A 19,825-nucleotide genomic window follows, 5' to 3' on the forward strand; every position below is an offset into this window, starting at 1 on the left:
TCAGATTCACACTTTTTGATCTCGAAGCAGACTGGGAATGTCGGGGTTAGCCAGATTTGTCTATCGCATTATGTTGAAGGAAAACAACAAAACTGAGTGAAAGAGTCTCATTAGCAGCAAAATAGAATGTCAAACCGATTCCTGTTTGACTGTTTTTCGAGAAACTACTGTCTATCAAATGTCACCATAAGCTAAAAAGCTTTTGTTTACATGTAATATCTCATCAGGGCAGTAAATGCAGAAGAATTATTGGCTAATCAGGCGAGTCACAGGGTCAGTTAAAATTGTCATTTATAATGAATCAGTGTAAATTAGAGGGTTGAAAAAATAAAGCCATGGACTCTTTATGTGGGCTGAAATGAGTTTATATTGCCTTTTCAGGCAATCAGTAAAATGGCCATCTAATTCATAGCTTGAAAGCAACATTGCCTGTGTTATCATGCAACACGGCCAACACTGTGCTATTTTTATCCATCGGTCTTGTTCCCACATGAATTAAAGATTTAAGCCTTTTTAATAATTTATTGTCATTGAGAAAGATGTTTTGGTTGGCTTCCCACGGTCTGGCTACAACGGCTTTGAAGCACCCACCTGTGCGTTTGTGTGCGCACGCTGTTGGACCGATTCCTGTCAAAGCTGTCATGAGAGGAGCGGGCTGCCATGATGATTCATTCATAAAAGGCCCTCATTTAATTACTCCCAAATCGGGATGGCTGGGCGACCCGAGAGAAACGGCTGCTTTGTGGTAGCAGTGGGCAATCAGATCTGAGCCATGCATCACATCACAAACTCCGCAATCCCCACGGCTCTCCGTCCACGTGAACAGGATTTCAATCTTCAGCACTCACACCGGTGAGATTTCCACCCACCTGGTGTCTCAGACCTGGCCTCATAAACCTGTTTATGTATTAAACACTGTAGGGCAATTTGATATTCCTGACAGACATTGCCATAGACGGGTAATCACAGCAATAATTCCCCTTCATTAAATTTTCTGCTTTTTGAGGATGCTCGTCAAGGTTACGATTAGACTTTACAAGTGCAGAATCATAGATGTCTCCAGTGATCCTTCTACTTTCTTTAAGCTTTGTGTCTATTAGGTTCATATATACACCATAAGCCAATCAGCTATATTATTATGACCATGAACAAGTGAAGTGAATGACACTGATAATCTCTATTGCCACACCTGTTTGTCGATATATTGAAGAGCAATATTTTGCCCTTCAAGATGATGTGTTAACTTTAGTGTGCCTTTAGTATTTTCTTAAGTTTACCTGCTTACCTGTATGTTTGGTGCACGCTGTCACCTCCAATCCAGTTCTCCACTGTCAACTGGACTGGAGGTGACAGCTGCTACGATTTACTTAAATTTGCAAGAATAATCATAGTACTCTGTATGTTTTATACATATGCCACTAGTGCCTTCAAAAAATAGACCAAGCACACCAAGATTTGAAACGGTTGTATTCATCAATTTCATGGAGTAAAGAAATTTAGTGGTGAACTGCTGCATTTCTTTTGACTGTTTGTAGCTGTACACGATACCCGTGTTGAAACATTTGACACTGCCTGGGGATTATCTCAAGCTGCTTGTAGTTACAAGATCATGACAATGGACGTTCACTCGTCTTTTGTGTGGAAATCGAGGAGGATTTAAACGAGTTTGACGAGAGCCAAATTGTGATTGCAAGTCGACTGGTGACATCTCCAAAATTGCTGCTCTTCTAAGGTTTTTCCAGACTGCAGTGGTTTGTATCTATCGAAAGTCTTTTACAGAGGGACAAGCAGCGAGCTCGCGACAGGGTCGGGGTCATATCTCGTTGATGCTGATGGAAAGTGAAGGTTGGACCGTGTGATCCGATCCAACAGAGGGAGCAGCTCACACAGCTGGAGAAGTTAATGCTCATCCTGATGGAGAGGTCTCACAATGCACAGTGCATCTGTGTTTCTTGCATAATGGTGGTCATATTATAATGGCTGTTCAATGCAATCTTCTAAGCTCAGTCTTTTTTTTTCTTTTCTATGCGAAGCTGCTGCCAAAAGTTTTCCTCACAATAGAAGAGATTGGCGGCCATGATTGTCTCGAAAAGTTGCTGCCAGAATGGAAAATATAAATAGACTCCACGTTTTACCCACTTTAAAAGTCATTCAGATGCAGTGCGCGTCACTCAGTCAAACCAGATGCAATAGAATATCGAACTGATCCAACTTTTGTACTGTGACTGGTGGTAGGTGCTATTTATCCCCAGACAAGAAATCAATACAGATACAGTTTGCAGTTACTGATTGTAATTCCATATTGCACGCTAGCGACGTTCTGATCACTTGTGTTTTCGTTGGCAATTTGAGAGCCACTCTATGCGAGCACGTGTGTCAGGTCTGACAGAGAAAACACCTGAGTGAGAATTTGGCAGGCATGTCTGGGGGACATGGGTTTATAGGTAGATGTGGAGTTAAATGTGCATTACACACCTGGCTGAAGGTTGTGCCTGGAGGTTTGAGGGGAGCTCGAATATCAGTTTGTGAGAAATGCAGTATTTAAAGAAACCTTAAAATGTGCCTGTCACACTGAGGACAAATCGCCTGTGTGATGTGAGGCCCATTAAGTGAGAGAATGAACACGACTGAGAGGCTTGTTTCTACCCGAGTAGGCAAAGGGTAGGGCGGATGATAAACGAGAGCCGGACAGGTGGAAAGGACGGTTAGGAAGTGGAGAGGACACTGTAAGGAGACAGGATCACACTTTATCAATTTGAAATACAGACTTTACTGCTACTTTCATGTTCCATTATAAATGTTAAACAATATATTTTTATTAAGTTCCTTTCATTGTTGACATCAATCTCCACTTCCTCAGTCTTTCAGGGACACGCAGTCGGACAAGTCGGACATCCAGCTGAGCTTTACCTTGTTCGGAAGTAAATGGTTTTGCTAAATTTGACTGTAATGTGCACATCTCCCCCTCTGGTTGCTCTGGAAATGCAGTCTCAGGTAAATTTAGCATGTCACTGTGCAGCTCGTGGCCATAAAGTGTCAGATAAAATAGCTTTTATCAGTCTAAATGTACTCACGAAAGAACATCCTTCAATCTGCATGTCCCACGGAGAGGTGCTGCTTGACCGCAGGCAGAGGCTCCTGTGTCAGTCTCGCTTCACAGCTGATGAGAAAGACCATTCCAGTGACCGATGAGCATCTTAAACCTTTAGGGGTCAGCGAGAGCAACATCACAGGGTGACGGTCATCCGGACCAATAATTCTTCGCTTGGACTAATATTGGAGACTGTCAGCAGAATTGTAGCATAATATTTTTATTTCTATGCGGGGGAGGAGGGTGTGTGTGTGTGTGTGTGTGTGTGTGTGTGTGTGTGTGTGTGTGTGTGTGTGTGTGTGTGTGTGTGTGTGTGTGTGTGTGTGTGTGTGTGTGTGTGTGTGTGTGTGTGTGTGTGTGTGTGTGTGAGAGACCCTCGATGGTTTTACATTTTCCATCTCTGCTGACTATAGGCAACTATACGACAAGTGCTCCTTGCTCACAAGTGCTTCATAGCCCTGGTCCTCAATATACAATTTCAGAAGGCTGAGTGTGACCCACAATTTCTCCTCTGTCCATTGTACCGCAAGCAAACATAGCACCTCTGTTCATCAAATGCAGTACGATATGCCCCCTCCCCTGTCTCCCAACAAGACTCTTTGATGTCAAATTGACACTTTAGTGAAAAGCCCTCCATGGATTTGATATTGCCTGGCAACTGCAGGAAAGCTGGTCCTCGTGGCTTCTCCAGGATGAGGAGTTGCTGGTGTGGGGAGGTTCGGCTGGTCGGAAAGAAGGAACAACGGCGGATGGTATTAATCATAATGGCAATGTAGCTTTCTGTTTGGCTTGCCTCCAGGCAGCGGGGCAAAATTAAAGCCCAGAAAATCGGATTATGGAGTCCCCAGGGGTGGGATGCCCAGTAGCCAGCTGATGAGCGCTCATCTACTGTAGGCTGTGTTCTGTGCGGCAAGCCCCGCTGTTGGCTGGGAGGCCAATTTGTTAACAGTTATTGCTCGTTAGTGTTGTTTCCTGCCCGTGAGAGAGAGTTCCAGTGCAGAGACAATAGTCAAGGTCTATTGTCTTGCAATTATCTCAGTTTGAGGGAAGTCTGTGGTTGATGCATTGTCTCTGAAGTCTCGGGCTTTGCAGATTGCCTATTTGCAATGAGCGCCCCCATTATCAGCGACACCTGCAGTGTCGGAGTTATAAATAAGCGATAAATCGCGAGTTGTGTGTGTCAACTGGTATTTTGGTGTGAAGACAGTTGGGCTTCACACTATTGAGGTCTATTACCACTGTTTTGATGGTACAGAAGAATGAGAAAGAAGTGTCGCATTAAATAAATGTCATTCATTAATTCAATTGCAAATCATAGTTTTCAGTCTGAGATAGTTTATTGGTACAACTCAGGGTACATAAAATAAATCCACATAATTATGGGAAAATGTGAAATCTATACAGGTTTCCGTCCATCTTTGAGACCACTTATGATATGGAATATGGAATATGGAATGATATGGATTGTGACTTAAATATATTTTGGCTGGCATATCAACTTGTGGGCTTTTGACACAGCCTTCACATCGGGGGGAGTCCTAAACTCCTCTGAAGTGTTTTGGTAGCCAGTGCTGACATAAACAAGGTTCACTGAGCTCATAGCAGAGTCCTTGCTCTGTCAATTGACTCGTGTTTGTATCCTTTTAAATTCTAAATAAAACCTCCTGTGCAGCATCAAAACACTGACTTCTCTGGCTCTGCCTCACGAAATTCCACAACAGGTTATATTGTGTTAAAGGGAGCCAATCCCAGTATACCATGGGCGAGGGCAGGGTGTACCTGGACAGGTTGCTAGTCCATTACAGGGCAAGCACACGCAGGCAGACAACTAAATTCACTCACATTAACACCAGGGGGCAATTTAGCATTACCAAATAACCTTTTGAGCATGTTTTTAGACTGCCGGAGGAAAAGAAGATGTTAACTCTACACGGCCAGGTATTTGACCTCATGACTTTCTCTCTATGAAGGTGAAAGAGTTAACTACTGCACCACTGTGATAATAAACAATATCTTAATTTAATTGATGAAAGATCTTGAACAGATATTTATATTGAATACAGAAAATAACAAATCTATGTTTTTAAGAAGCTGGACCCAAAAGTTAATTCACATTCTGTAGTACTTTAATTTCATGTACATTTTGCATTCCAAGAATGGAACATTGCACCACAACAAAACATAATGCCAAAAGTCCCAACGATGAATTAGAAGGGGGGGGGGGGGTCTGCTCCAAACAATAAAGTGAATCCACATTAAAATCAATACGTTTCTGTAGTTTACTCACCTAATTGTCACTACTGGCCCCATATTTCAATGATGTCAAGATATTTGCTGCTTGATTTCTCCATCACCTGTGTAAATGATCAATTCTGAACACTACATGACATGTTTCCTTCTTATGAGTTTCAGTGAGACAATCACACTTTGAATGAAAATGCTCACATGTAAGCAACACATAAGCCTCAGATTGGATCCTCTGCTCGTAGTGTGCGGTCAGTCGCTGCGTGGTCAGCCCTGCCCGGGCTCCTCACCGGAGCTGCTCACACAAAGAAGCTCATTGTGTAACTGCGCCTCAGTTTTTAATGAAACGCCGCTCCTGCTCCGACTCACTCCTCCCCTTTACTCCGTCTCCTCCCCTTCTCCCACCCTCCTCATGAATACTGAAGTGCTCGTCCCTTCAAAATTCATGAGCTGGTGTTGGCGTAGTCATGTGCGCCGAGGCTGAGGGAGAAAAAGGGGGGAGTGTCTCGGTGAACGAGAGTCACAACTCTGGCGTGTGTGAGAGTCTGCTATAGAGGGAGCGGGAGAGAGGAGACACCCCGGTTGGTGCTGAAACGATTGCTGCTACTTATACCACTGCTGAAGCTGCTGCTGCTGCTGCTGCTGCTCTCCTCACATCTCAGCCTCCGTCTGTTTTTCACTCAGCTGGACATTTCGGCTTCTCCAAACTGGGGCTGCTTGTGACTGTCGTGAACGTGTGAATGGGATGCCTGAGAAAGAGAGATAGCGAAAGAGAGAGAGAGAGAGAGAGATGCTTGCTAAGGAGTGACTGATGAGAACCAGCGCTCCGTTGTGGAGGCTGACCCCCTGTGTCCATACCACCACTGATCGGGGAGAATTGGACGCCTGGCGTTTCCACGACGACTATAATGGGCTGCAATCTGTGCACTTTACAGAAGCGAGAGGAACACTACAAGCTGCTGTATGAGATTGCACAGGTGAGCACAGTCACGGCCGACTCTGGCACCGTGTGTGTGTGATGTGTGTGTGTTATTGTATAGAATTCATTATGCACGCTGCGATGCTGTGAAGAGAGCAGCCTGCTGGTGCTCGTCTTCTGAAAGAGGTTAAACCAAGACACGAGACTTGTTTAGGAATGGAGAAGCTATGAATATGTAACACGAAAGTGGGACAGCGCGATAGAGAGAGGGAGAGAGGGAGGCTTCTTACTCACCAGCAGATGTGTTTTGAGTAATGAGCAGTTGCTTAGAGAGCGGCGAGTGTGCAGCTCATTCATCCTCCTGAAGGAGCTGTGCTGAGGGAGCAAGTTTTTCTTTCTTTTTTTAGCAGAATAGTAGCACCTGAGAGCTGCTACATGGTGTGCATGTGCCAATTTCTGCCTTGGATGACATGTTTGCACTCCAACTTTATACGACAAAGTTTGCACTGAAATGTTTTACCCCAAGGTTTTTCTTTATGTCTCTCGGGTAATCTTTGAATCTGTCATTGCACGTGCAATATATGTCCGTTCCTTGAAAGGCTCATCAAGGATTGATGCTGCTGAAATTGGATTATACCCTTACTTGTGTGTTTACTAGATTATCTTCTAATGACTTATCTTTTAATTAATAATTTTGAGCCAGCGGGCAAAATCAGCGGAGGGCAGATATCTGAAAGAGTGTGAAGAAGCCAAACAGATAAACAAGCATTAACCTAACCATTCTGAGTCTCCCAATCAGCCCTCCTCCTATGACAGGATAATAACCGTGGAAGGTTCACCCCCCCCCACACACACACACACACGCACACACACTTCTCTCCAGTAGTGCCTGCCGTCACACCACCATGATCACAGCCTCATTAGACGTTTTATGCAACCATCCTGTGCATTAATTAAATGTGAAATGTCTCTTTTTACCCTTGCAAAGACATGGGATGAGAACAAGTGGGGGAGGTAGATTAGCGCGGGTTTTAGGCTCAGCCTGTAGCTCTACATCTCTTCTGTGCAACTCCAGACACCGCCGAGCTCTGGTGACGGGCACCGTCTGAGAGATTTTGACTCGCGATCACAAAGAGATGCTCCTCTGGATCTGCCTCGCCAGCTTCGAGATCAGCAGCGAAGGAGGGTGCCTCCACTAATGGTCTGTTTAATATTAGCGAACAGGCAGAACTGTCAGGGGACCAGGAAGGATGAGTGGGAAGCCACCGCAGCGCCCGCCTCTCCTCAAAAGACCCATAAAAATAGTGCTGTCTTGGTGCTTATCTTGGCTTTTCCAGCCTCTCTATGCACCAGTTGTTAAGAAGCAGTGTTGACTCCTTCTCTGGTGGTTTAGCAGAGCGGATCAGTATCCGCCAAGTGGGTCAGTCTCCAGGGCACGGTCGCTGTTGACAGGAGCGCTCTGGCACGTCTGTCCACCCACTGATATACTGAGCTGGTTCCGCCACGAGCTGCAACATCAGCACCTCGGCTCTGATCACCACTGTGGGCGGGAAGGCGGGAAAGATGGAGCAGGAAGGATAAAGACTGGAATGGGAATAGAGGGTAAGCTATTAAAGCAGGGTAAAAGAGAGATTAAGGAAAGGAGCAGGAGCAGGTGAAACATCATTAACAAAGGGAAACGAATAAATACGAGAGGGGAAAAAAAAAGTGTGCGGCTGTGTGTAACAAGAAAGCCAACTCTTCTCAATGTCACATGCTTACACATGCCCTCAGACAACAGAATAAGCATTGCATACACAGCAGCAGCGTCGGTTGCAGAGACAGCAGGACAGGGAGGAGAGGAGACTCGGTGAGTTGCGGTGCTCTCGCTGCAGCTGTACGACTGTCACCATGTCTTTGTGGTCAGGAAAAGTGTGTTGTGACAGCAGGAGGCTGCATTCTGCTCACACCACTGGCAACTAATCACATTTCTTACACATTGTCTTCATGGTTTTATGTCATTCTCGCTCCCGATTCAGTTGTTGGTTTTTTTTTTTATTTCCTGTTTAGAAATGTACACATGAAGGTATATACACACTCACGCACGCGACTCTACCGTGATGCAGACTGGGTGAATGTGTGTATGCAAATGAGGCAGAAGTGTCTCGTCGTGTGTCACGGCGTGACTGACCGGGCTGGTGGCGGGCTGATTTGAAGAGCAGGAGTCAGTCACAGGGGTTGGTTTACCTCCCTTCCCTTCCCTTCACACCCAGAAACAATTTTGACACTCTCTCCGTCTGCCTCACCTCACAAGCTGTGGGAGATTTATGGGTAGCTGGCGCCCTCGCTTCTTCTCCGCCCCCACTCCCCCTTTTCCCCCCGTTCTCACGGCAGCGGGTGTTCGGCATGGAAATGTGCTCACCTTTCTCAGCTGGCCTGCAAAGCTCCCTGACTGAGCAGACATTTTTTATTTATTGAATCAGCTCTCCTGCCTGAGCAAGAGGACACAGGAATCTTCAGTTAGCCTTGCTCTTTTTCCTCACTTCACAAAGTTTTACTTTATTTTCATACCAGGGGTCTGCAACCCGCGGCTCCTCGGCATGTTTCTTGTGGTTACATGTAGTAAATAAATGTAACTAAAGTTCAATTTAACAGAAATGTTCAAAGGCACTCTTATCTCGGAATTTAAGATGACAAAGTAAGTTAAATTTTTTTATTCAGTCTAAAATCGGTATCCATTTTACTGTGTCGCCTGCCCAGGAATCTTACTAAGCTAATAATATTGAGTTTCTAGATGCAGTTTTGATATAATCCAGGGGTGTCAAATACATTTGAATTCAGTGGCCACATGCAGCTCAATTTCATCACGATTTGGCCGCACCGGTGTGGGCTGAAATACCCTTTAAACTTAATTTAAAAGTTTTTCTTTGTTGTGACGAAGAGTATTTGTGATGAAATAATCTATATTTTCACAGAACCTAACTATTGCTAATGAAAATGACTCCAATCTCAACATGAAGCCAATTTTAATGATACCATCTGCTGCAAAATACAGTGAAATTAAAAAACAACAACCTTTGTGTCCAGTCTGTTTGACTCCTATGATCACTTGTCTTTTTTTGGGGCTCATATCCATTCAACCTTTGCCTCTCGCTGCTGGACTCCACTTCAGGTAACATAACCGTGCGCTCCACCTATTTCTCTGTTGAGGATGAGACCTTATTGAACCTATTGGCCCGACCCGGAGCAGCTCCTGTGCAGTGGTCAGCTGCTTTTTCTCCCCACAGGGCGTCTGCTCAGGCAATAACATACTGCCGTTGATTCACTCTGTGATCTGGCAGGCGTTTGTAATTCCCGTTGTGTCCACAGGCTCCTCTCAAGAGTGTCACACATTGTCTGTGCACCACTAAAACCCACTGATGTGTCACTTCTTTGAGCCTAATTAGCAGGATGGCAGATGTTGATGAGGGGAGCAATGCAGCGTAGCTCTGAGTTAGGATGAGGGTTTTGCAGAGTGGAGATGCATTAATGGTCTCCATTGTCTGTTGACTATGTCTGTTTATTTTTTCCTTTGCATTAGAGCTGCGATCAAAACAAAGTTCCCAGGAGAGCTGCAGTGATTGTCAAAACTTAACAATTAAAGCACCGTGAAGCTACAGTAGCAGCCAGATGCTCACAGTGTTTCTGGGTAATGAATTTCACCCTTCCCAACTCATAGCCTACACCCTCCATATTTCATTTACTCGTTTAGTAATTTTCCCTCGAACCTGACTTTCTTTTCTAGTTAGTAGAAGTTTTGAATACAGCGCGGCTGGTTTTTCAAGTTTTATGAGGCAGGAGAAGAATCACTCTCCACTGCATTTGAGAAATAAATGGAAAGCAACGTCTCAGCTCAATGAGGCAAAGCAGTCCCTGATAACTTGCTGATGCATATGAATGAGAATGAGGCGCACACACTGTGGAAGGTTTACACACACACACACACACACACACACACACACACACACACACACACACACACACACACACACACACACACACACACACACACACACACACACACACACACACACACACACACACACACACACACACTGTGTTTTCACGTCTTCTGAGGACATTGTGGGCTGCATAATGGAGACTGGGCTTGAGCATGTTCTTCCCGCGCCTGCTTTCTATACATCAGTCCAACAACATGCATTTAATGCAGACCGATGACACTAACTTGTCTGCAGGTGTGATCGTGTATGCCTGTCAGTCTCTCTATTTGTGCTGTGATGGACTGCCAACCACTCCAAGGCTGTTTCCCCCTTTCACTAACCGTCACCTAGAATTGGTTGCTGAGTTGGATGAAGCAGTATTGAAGGTGGGTGGATGAGGAGATTGCATTGACGGACATTGATTTCCTGCAGACGTGCTGAAACTCAACTATCACTCATGCTTTCTGAAGCCCAACCCTCCTTCTAACCTACATCTAACCCTAACCAGTCGTTTCACACTGTTATTTGAAGGCCTTGCTCTGCAATCCACAGCAGAGGCTCATCGTCTTGTTACAAGCTAATTTCCCTACTCTTTAGGCCGAGGCATAACTTTTCGCATTTAGTCTCCGCATGCTCACAATGTGGAGATGTGTTATCGTTGTGAACAGGTTTAAGTTTCCACATACACACACACGTACAGCTTTCCAGCAGCATACCTGAATTTTACATTGTGACACGACTCTGGAGGACAACTTTAATCCCAGAGTTTAGCCATGTCACATGTTACTGTCCTGAGGTTGACAGGACAAGACAGGCGGACGTGAAATCCATTCCAGGGGTGAAAGGCAGTTCCAAGGATTCTGGTCCAGCAGTGAGGTGGATTTTCTTCTTTAAAGCAGCAGATGTGAAACCTGTGGACTGGGGACAGTCTGAGGACACAGCTGACTGGCTGCTGCGGCTGCGACACCACTGGCCATGTGTGTAATGGATATGGATTCAATAAAAGGTTGAAGAACTATCACAAAAGCCAGACAACCCCAGAAAATGCTTTGGCAGGCTTCCCCCAAGCTGCCTGGATCGTCACGTACAGGAAGACCGCTCCAGAGTTTACGTTTGTCTTATTTTTTGGAGCAAGACTGCCGCTTAGCATGGAATGTGCAGTGCTGCAAAGTATGAGGGAATCTGTCTCAGAGGTCAAAGGCTCTGGAAATATGCTTGTATTTTTCATATTTTTCTCTCAAACTTGGAGAATATCCAAAATCATACAACTGTTGTTAATGCCAATGGAAAAAAGAATGACAAAGGTATGCATTTCTTATTCGAAAAGTAAAAGTTATGTTCCCATTCTGCAGTTTAATATTGGCATTTGATCCTGATATCAGTGTATCTTTAGGGATACATTTTTTGTTAGTTTTTAGTTATTGTGGAAATCAGGCTTGAAAATAAAATATTATTTAAAATAACCATTATGCTTCTGTTGGTGTGTTTAGTCTAATCAGCATTATCAATACGACTGACAGCTTCTGCCTTCTGATAGCACTAATGTTAAAATACAACTGCCACATTTAATCAAAGTGATCATCCCTCCTCACTTGTTGGCCAGAGGTTTTTAAAGTGTCGAAGAATCTAACCTGCCTCAAGGTTTGAATCACATTTAGCTCACCTGCAACCCCCACCTCTCATCACACACTAAGTTTTACACTGAGTTGTAATTTTGAAATGTTTATTTCACAATAGAAAATATAATTGTTAACTGTTGTGATCCACAGACAATTAAAGCATAACTAATATGTTACTTTATTTATAATTTATAAGAAACATTTTCTTTTATATATATATATATATATATATATGTGTATATATATGTATGTATATGTATATATGTATATATATATATGTGTGTGTGTGTGTGTGTGTGTGTATGTATGTATATATGTATATGTATATATATATAATCTGCTCTCTGGCTCCTCCTAGTGGATGCCTGCTATACACTTTCACGACAAAGCAAAGATACATTAATCAGCACATTTTTTTAATGAAGGAATCACAAAAGTCAAAGGTCTCCTTTCCAATAAGCTTTCACATCAAAGATACCGCGACAGTGAGTTACCCTCCTACCCCTGGTTTTATGCCTGTATCATGTGCTTGTGATGGTACATTAAAGCTGTTAAACCTTGCGCCCCCACCCCCACCCGCACCCCCAACACCACATCACCAGTCAGTTCACAATTGTCCTCATCCATCTTCATGTCCCATTATGTTTTTTGAGAGATGTCCCTCAAGCATTAGAATTGATAGGAGTGAAGAAAGAGGGGGAGGAGTGGAAGAAAATGGGTCTGCTTGATTGATCTCGTGTCCACCATGAAAAGATTAGCCTGAAAAATAATCTGGACTTTTGTCGCTTTTGCAATTCCCAAACAATACAAAGGTGGATATTTTCTAAGCCGTCTCTTGGCACGCGGGCACTCCAACATCAGATTCGTCCACACAGGTACTTTTCACGCCAGAGCCTGATGGAAAAACACTGAATCATACCCTGTCCTTTTCAGTTTCCGTGCTCTTTTTGTGCTTCATCCTACACTTTCTGAGCAAATGTCTGGCGTGTCAGCCAACTTCGTTTGATCACAACACAAAGAGACGTCTGCAAGCTTTGCAGCTCCCTGTCTGCTCCTTTCTAAGGGCTGAGATTGAGATCCAAATATGCTGTGAATTTATTTTCTACATCGGTTATTTGCAAAAAAGCAGTATTTCCACCTCCTCATTCCAACTCCACATCTAAGGCTATTCCCATACTTATACAGGTAGAAGCCACAATAAAGAATTGTACATAGCTTACAGCCTCGCACTGGATTTGTAATTGAAAATCCCCAAGTCTAATTTTGTGTGAATCACACATTTAATTGCTTGACTGCTTCCTGTATATCAGATACCAGTAGCTCAGATTGTTTTTACAGGGTATTAAAAAGGTAATTAAAATCCAGGTCACACTCCCTGGTCCAGAGTTGTGCAACGTACTGTACTCCTCGGATACAGATGATGCCACATTTGCCACGAGACATGAAGTCAATGGGTTTTATCAGTCAGCCCAGTAAATCTCACCGTGGAGAGAGCAGAAGGGATTTAAGAGGGAGCTGATGAATTGACCTTTTCCTTTTCATCTGTTTCTTATCTCAATAAGAACCCATCTGACCTTTTCAGCCACATATCAAATCTCTGGACCTCCAGCCAACACAGCTCTTCAAAAATGAGCTTTATCTCCTGTTTGTGCTTCTGTCTGTACCCATTTCTTTCAACCCTCAGCAGAGCAAAAGCCACACAAGCAAATGGTGACATACCATTTTACTTTGGTAGCCAGAGTTATCAGAGATCACATTTCTCCTCGTCCCACCGCTGCTTGTTGAATGTGGAAGCACTTATTTTGGCTCTTTTCAGTCCTAAGTGATGCAGACAAGGCCTGTGAGAGGAGGTTATAAACATATACGTGCTCGGAAATACCAAACTAATTTGAGAAGCAAACAGAACGACTTGGAGGTCATTATAGTCATTCACCTCTCTTTCATTAATTCCATCACCTCATTAAATTATGGGGATGAATGCGATCCGACTCTTTCGCTTGGGAAGACGAGGATGACTTCAGTGTGGCGTCATCCCTGAGTAATGCCTCTCCTTGTCTCGCCGTATGTTAAGCTTTCACATTTTCATCAAGATCAAAGCGCGTCAGGTTCAATCAGACCAGAGGAGCAGCACAGAAAATGAACTACATGCCCGAGTATCTTAATGCCAATCCCCGGTGAACCACAGTATCTGTTTAATGAATTGAACCCAATGCTGTGTGTGTGTGTGTGTGTGTGTGTGTGTGTGTGTGTGTGTGTGTGTGTGTGTGTGTGTGTGTGTGTGTGTGTGTGTGTGTGTGTGTGTGTGTGTGTGTGTGTGTGTGTGTGTGTGTGTGTGTGTGTGTGTGTGTGTGTGTGTGTGTGTGTGTGTGTGTGTGTGTGTGTGTGTGTGTGTGTGTGTGTGTGTAACTAGGAAATGGGATGTCACTGTGGCTTGAGGGGAAATAAAAGTATTTTCTGTCCTTAGTGTTTCTTACTATATCCCGAGCAGTAAACAAAGCATTCATTTTTGCCCTCATCATTATTCCCCATAACTCGGAACATGGCATTATGCATTTAGAAGCAGTTTTTTTCTTTTCCTTTGCGCACACAACACTGTATGTGCCCATATATGACTGTTTATGGAAATATCAGCATGTGTTTGTGCATAGAAATGTGTGCGCATGCTGTCTAAATTGGTTTGCATTTTTGCCTGATTGCTGCGTGTGTGTCTGTGCGTGCATGCGTGTGTGTGTGTGTGTGTGTGTGTGTTATGCTAATGTTTGTGTAAATGTTTGTGTGTGTGTGTTGGATTTTATGCAAGACTTTGGACTGATAAATTATGCTCTCAACTTGTGTGTGCGTGTGTGTATTTTGCGTAGAGTGTGAACAGACCTGACAGCTTGTGCTTTTCACTACAAACATTGGTGAAAACGAAGAGCAATGGGATACACAAATTGGGCTGTGCATCTGCATCCAGGGTGCCTCTTAGCTGATTATCTACGTTTAAGCAGACAGAAGGGCCCTCATTAATTTATAGCCATTCACAAGAACATCTTCCCCACTCTTCCCAATTAGTGGGGACTGTATGCCGGGGGTCTTTTTGGCCATCCATACATGTAATGTGGGAAAAGAAAACCTAATTTCAGGCATTTCTTTTTCGGTCTCACCATTCATGAAAATAACTTGTTGAAGTGTTGATTTCGTTCAAAGTGCCGTAGCTCAGGAAGTAGCAGCGAGATGACTTGTGTTGCATCTGGGGAAATTAATTACCGTCAAACCTGGAGCTGTGAACGGCGACCCGGAGGCTGCTGTCAGCAACACACATGCAATGTTGTGTTGAACACGTCACTGGTGTTGTGTCTGCTCAGCTTGGTGGGAGCACTCAGACCTGTTGTTGTATTGCTTTTCACCATTTTGATCTGATCACAGCCATTCACTTCATTGCGGTGAGGTAATAATACATAAAAGAGAAACCTAATGAACGCATGACTCCAAGGCCCTGGTGACATGACATTTCCAGTGAAAATGTTTGGTTTTTGTGTTTTCGTTTCAGAAAAGTTTTGCCCTGTTGGACCACTTGTGGGTGCTTTTGTTTGTTTTTGTAATGAAACTACACACGCAAGTTGGATTGCTACTACGGTTGACTCGACTACAAAACTACCAAGCCCCAGGAGAATATGGACTGGGAGTCATGCCTCGCTGTGCTTTTGTTTTTATTGTCCATCTACTCGCACATGTGCAGAAATATTTACTCTGGCTGTAGTGCGCATGTGAAATGGCATTTCTGTCCGTTTCCGCAGAGATGCAGTCGGGGCACTTTTGAAAAGTTCCACTTTGGGAGCTTTTCCGTGTAACTGGACACCCAAACGTTTTCCTGTAAATGGGGGCAAGACCTGGCTGTTCAAGTCAACAGCCTGAAGACCGTTTGCAGGGGAAAGAAATTTCATGAAACTTGACATGTGACTGTTCATCAAAGTGAATTCATGGCCCCCTGCTGGCTGATATAAATAAAATTGATCAGACCCAGGGGCATAAGACAGCCCTTTGGTTGAGCTTACCTGTAGTAGTTCAATGACAACGTATCAATGGTGTAAAAGTTTTTAATACATGATGCATGTAATCAGAGCTCAACATTAATACCCACCATCACACCAAATGTGGATGGGAAACAGTCGAGAGGTGCCACTCGTCGAGTTTTACTCGCCCTTTACTCCCTTATGACAGTGCAACAATGAACTAGAGTTCCTATGGATTTCTTTTTGTTGGCTCGCTGTTTTTAAGCTTTTAGACTTTCAGTTTGAAAGTTTTTGACGCTTTAAAAGCTGAATGTAATTTACAGTTGCTCTGACTAAAGTAGTCACTGATAATTGATCGGGGCAGATATGGAGGCAAGAACTTCAATCCCAGGTTTTCTTTCACTGCTTGTCAGCCTCTGTAAGTTTAACTTTTGCAATTTAGCAGCACTTTTATCCTTGATAGCAGCACTTTTGAAGAGTTTGAGTTGAATTGTGCATTATTACATTTAGTATGTGACATGGGAATTCAAGCAAGAGTGGAAATGTCATGTCAGTCATGTCGGGTCAGTAAACAAAAGAAGAAAAAAAAGTAGAAGACAGTTCTGGGGAGTTCAAAAGTAACGTATTGAGTGGACCATTTTATGTTTCCCACCCATCCTCCTGAATGCTTCTTGTATCCGTGAAGTGAAAAATGAAATAAGGTTCTTTACAGTATCAAACCAAAGTAATTTTTTCTGCCTTCTGAGGGAAATCAAGTTATAAAAAGCATCTTTAAATTAATATTTCATAACATAAGTAGGAATTTTCTCATCTCACATAATCACTTGATCATATCATTCAAAATGGAAAATGACCGAGTCTAATATGTTTGTTAACTTTAGTGTGAATCACTTCCATTGTTTTAGGTGGGGTTTTTTTTTTAAGCTGCTGATGGATGGTGAAATGAAGCAGGTCCTCTTTTTGCTGCTGGTGAAATAAGAGCGGCGCTGAGAGTGTACACATGCTTTCTCTTATCTGTTTCATATAATGCCTTCAGCATCCAGGCTCCTCCAGCCATAAAGTATCGGCTCCGACATCGCTCGTGACATTTGGAGAAATCGGACGGTGCCGGGGCGGGAGCCGCTCGCATCGTATATAGTCGATGAAAAGAGGCGACAAGGCCTGAAGTTCTCATGATGGATGCTTTCATGACAAGCTTTTCGCCCTCTTTGTCTGCCTTTAACTCCTCTGCTCTTCTTTTCTATCATAGCTACTGACTTTTACACCTGAACCGGCAGCACACTGCTGTGACTCAGTGTGTGGATTGTATGTGACAGGTGGCTGTATAGGTGCAGACGTGCATTCCTGTTAAAAAAAAAAAAAAGGAAAAAAAAGGCGTGCATGGGAGGGAAATGACTGATGCTGGCAGGGGTCAGGCGGTCTGTCTGGAGGTGTTACAGAGGAGTAGAGGAGTGAGGGTGGGGGGGGGGGGTTGCACTGTGGGTGTCAGGGTGACACAAAGCCCCCCCCCGGGTGAGGCAGCCATGCTGGGTGTCACTCCACAGGTCAGCGGGCGCCTCTGCAACTCCCAAGATAAGCCCACTCTGACAGCCGTTTGATGGGACAAGGTGCACAGGTTCACACCTCCCTGCTCCCGGGAGGGAAGTGATAAGAAGCTCACAGAATGCATCTAACAGCCTTTCCTAAAGGGCTCCAATTCATAAAAGACTCCAGACACGGAGAGCCGAGCGTAGTCGATATTATTAAGCTTTGAATACAATGGCCAAACAACAACCTTGCTCTTGGGCTGGTTTTTAATAAAACTCATGGTGGTCTGTTTTCCGGGCGCATGCGGTGAGCGTTTCAGCCCGCTGCAGAGAGCCATGCAGCAGCTTTATTGTTGCCTCCGCTGTCACACTGACACACTGACACAGTTACAAAGGCCCCACTTTTAATGAGCTGCATTCACAATGAGAGCATCACAATGTGTTCTCTAACAGCAGCTTTCCCTAAATTAAATCAATGGTTCATCAATATCAGGCCATTTTCAGGTGACACCCTAATGTAAATGTAATTTAGTTTCGCAAAATCTATTAAACAGGCCAATTTAATTAGAGACTCAAGTGAGCGAGTTAAATTGATTGACAAGAGATGGCTCATAATCGAATGCTAATTTCCTTATGAGACATCGGGGCTTTTTCAAAAATTCAGACATGTCTCATTTTATACGTACAGGCGCGTACGCATGAGGGAAAGAAACACTATTTTAACAACACAACATGTTGTGTTGTGAGACAGCAGCCGGCAGAAGTTCACAGTAGGAAGTAGATGCAATCTTTCTGAGGTTGGAATGGCGACCGTGTTTTCTCCCCCGCAGCACTGCAGTCAACCCAGCACCTCCTACACAACCCAGATCCTCACACGCTCAGGCCTGCTTCCTCACAGCTTCAACACTAGCAGGCACATTGACAGAAGGGAGGGGTGGAGTAGGGGTGGGGGTGGTGGCACCTGCCTTATTTGTTCTATTGTTGTGCAGAGACATAAAGTTTCATTTAGAGATTGATTTAATAGAAGCAAATGCATACCGCCCAGGAATACACGGTAGTAAAATCCAAATTCACAAGTTTTGGCTGCAATCTCAGTGTTGCGCTGTATGATACTGACAGCGGGCAAACAATAAAGGCGGGCCCCGCCAAGAACATTTAATTTTACCTGCCGGGACACATTTTCATCAAAAACTTCAATAATACACTTTCATAAAACCTCCTGCAAGCCAACCTAGTAGTGGGCCTATGTCATTCACCGGGGTGGCCAAACTCTACAGTGCGGGACCAGGCATGTTCTGAAGACCTGATTGCAAGGCTTTGGAGGCCAATCAACCTTGTCCAATAGTGGTTTTACACTGAGACGTGACTGTAAGGATATCTAAAATTGATGGGGCCTGCACAGACGACTGTTAATGAGAAGTGAAAACAGCCTGAATACAAAGCTGGTCTCTGTAAATGTATAGTCCCTTCTTGTTTTCTATGATGATTTGTAATTGTAGACATGAGCAGCCACAGTCCAAATTTTGTCTCAGGTAGGCATTATCTGTGTGGCATGAGTTGCATTTTGAGCTTTAGTTAACAATCATCTTGTTGAACAAATCTAAGACAGAGCATGTATCCTCAAACATTTCTCCTAAATAAGTCCACGGACGTTGCTTCGATGAATATGCCATATCATCAGTATTTTTAATACTTTCATATCTCCCTCTCAGATACATGTGATGTCGTAGCTTTTGTAGTCCTTCACACCATTTAGTTGTTTTTATGATGGCATTTAATGATGGATTCACAAAGATATTGAAATGCATTTATTATTAGAAATGTATCTTGTGTGTTTATTGTCCCATCCTAGTCATTTGTAGTCAACCTTGGTATTGGGAAAGTATGAAGTGATTGAACAAACATTGCATACATTCAGTCTGTGTCACTTTCTTCCCTCTTTCAGACAAGCGCCACTCCTTAACTCATGTCACATTTTCTGTCATAACTGGCGTCTGTGCCTCATGCATGGATTTGCAGAGTGTGGGAGGACAAGCTTCAACAACAGTCAGACCCCTACAGTCCCCCGACTCTCGTGCTGCATATACCCGGAGTAGCAATGTATGATAGAATGCCTATTTTTTTTTCTCATTAAACAATGTAACAGTTAATAACTGTCAAGATCCATGCGCAGTATGAAGGATGACTCTTCTCATTCTGCTTGGAGTATTTTAAATTGGGTAAGTCTGCAGGAGTAAAAATACATCCTTTACACCTAGATTTTTCATGACACCCCACCCCTCCATGAAGCTCTCTGGTGCCTTGCAAAGAAAGTCTGCCACACACTTGTAAGAAACTGCACTAAACAGAAGTAAACATATGGTCCAAAACTGTTCCACAACAGGCTCCAATCCAGCCCACCAAAAACTTTAAATGGGTCATACAATACAGCTTTTCAACAGTTTCACATGGTTCTTGTTGGTCCAAAAATGT

The 19,825-nt window shown here is 43.8% G+C and overlaps 1 protein-coding gene across 1 annotated transcript in view; it reads left to right on the forward strand.

Annotated features, from left to right (window-relative positions):
- Positions 1-6,243: 6,243 nt before the first annotated feature.
- Positions 6,244-19,825, forward strand: part of LOC308136091 (PDZ domain-containing RING finger protein 4) — a gene marked incomplete at its 5' end in the record, with an annotated part of 58,739 nt that continues 45,157 nt past the window's right edge. Inside the window, one exon of the mRNA XM_080504305.1 lies at positions 6,244-6,312. Coding sequence (XP_080360431.1) covers positions 6,244-6,312 — 69 coding nt within the window. The remainder of the gene's footprint in view (positions 6,313-19,825) is intronic.

Source organism: Blennius ocellaris (genome assembly GCF_963422515.1).
Source record: "Blennius ocellaris genome assembly, chromosome: 11".
Lineage (NCBI taxonomy): Eukaryota > Metazoa > Chordata > Actinopteri > Blenniiformes > Blenniidae > Blennius > Blennius ocellaris.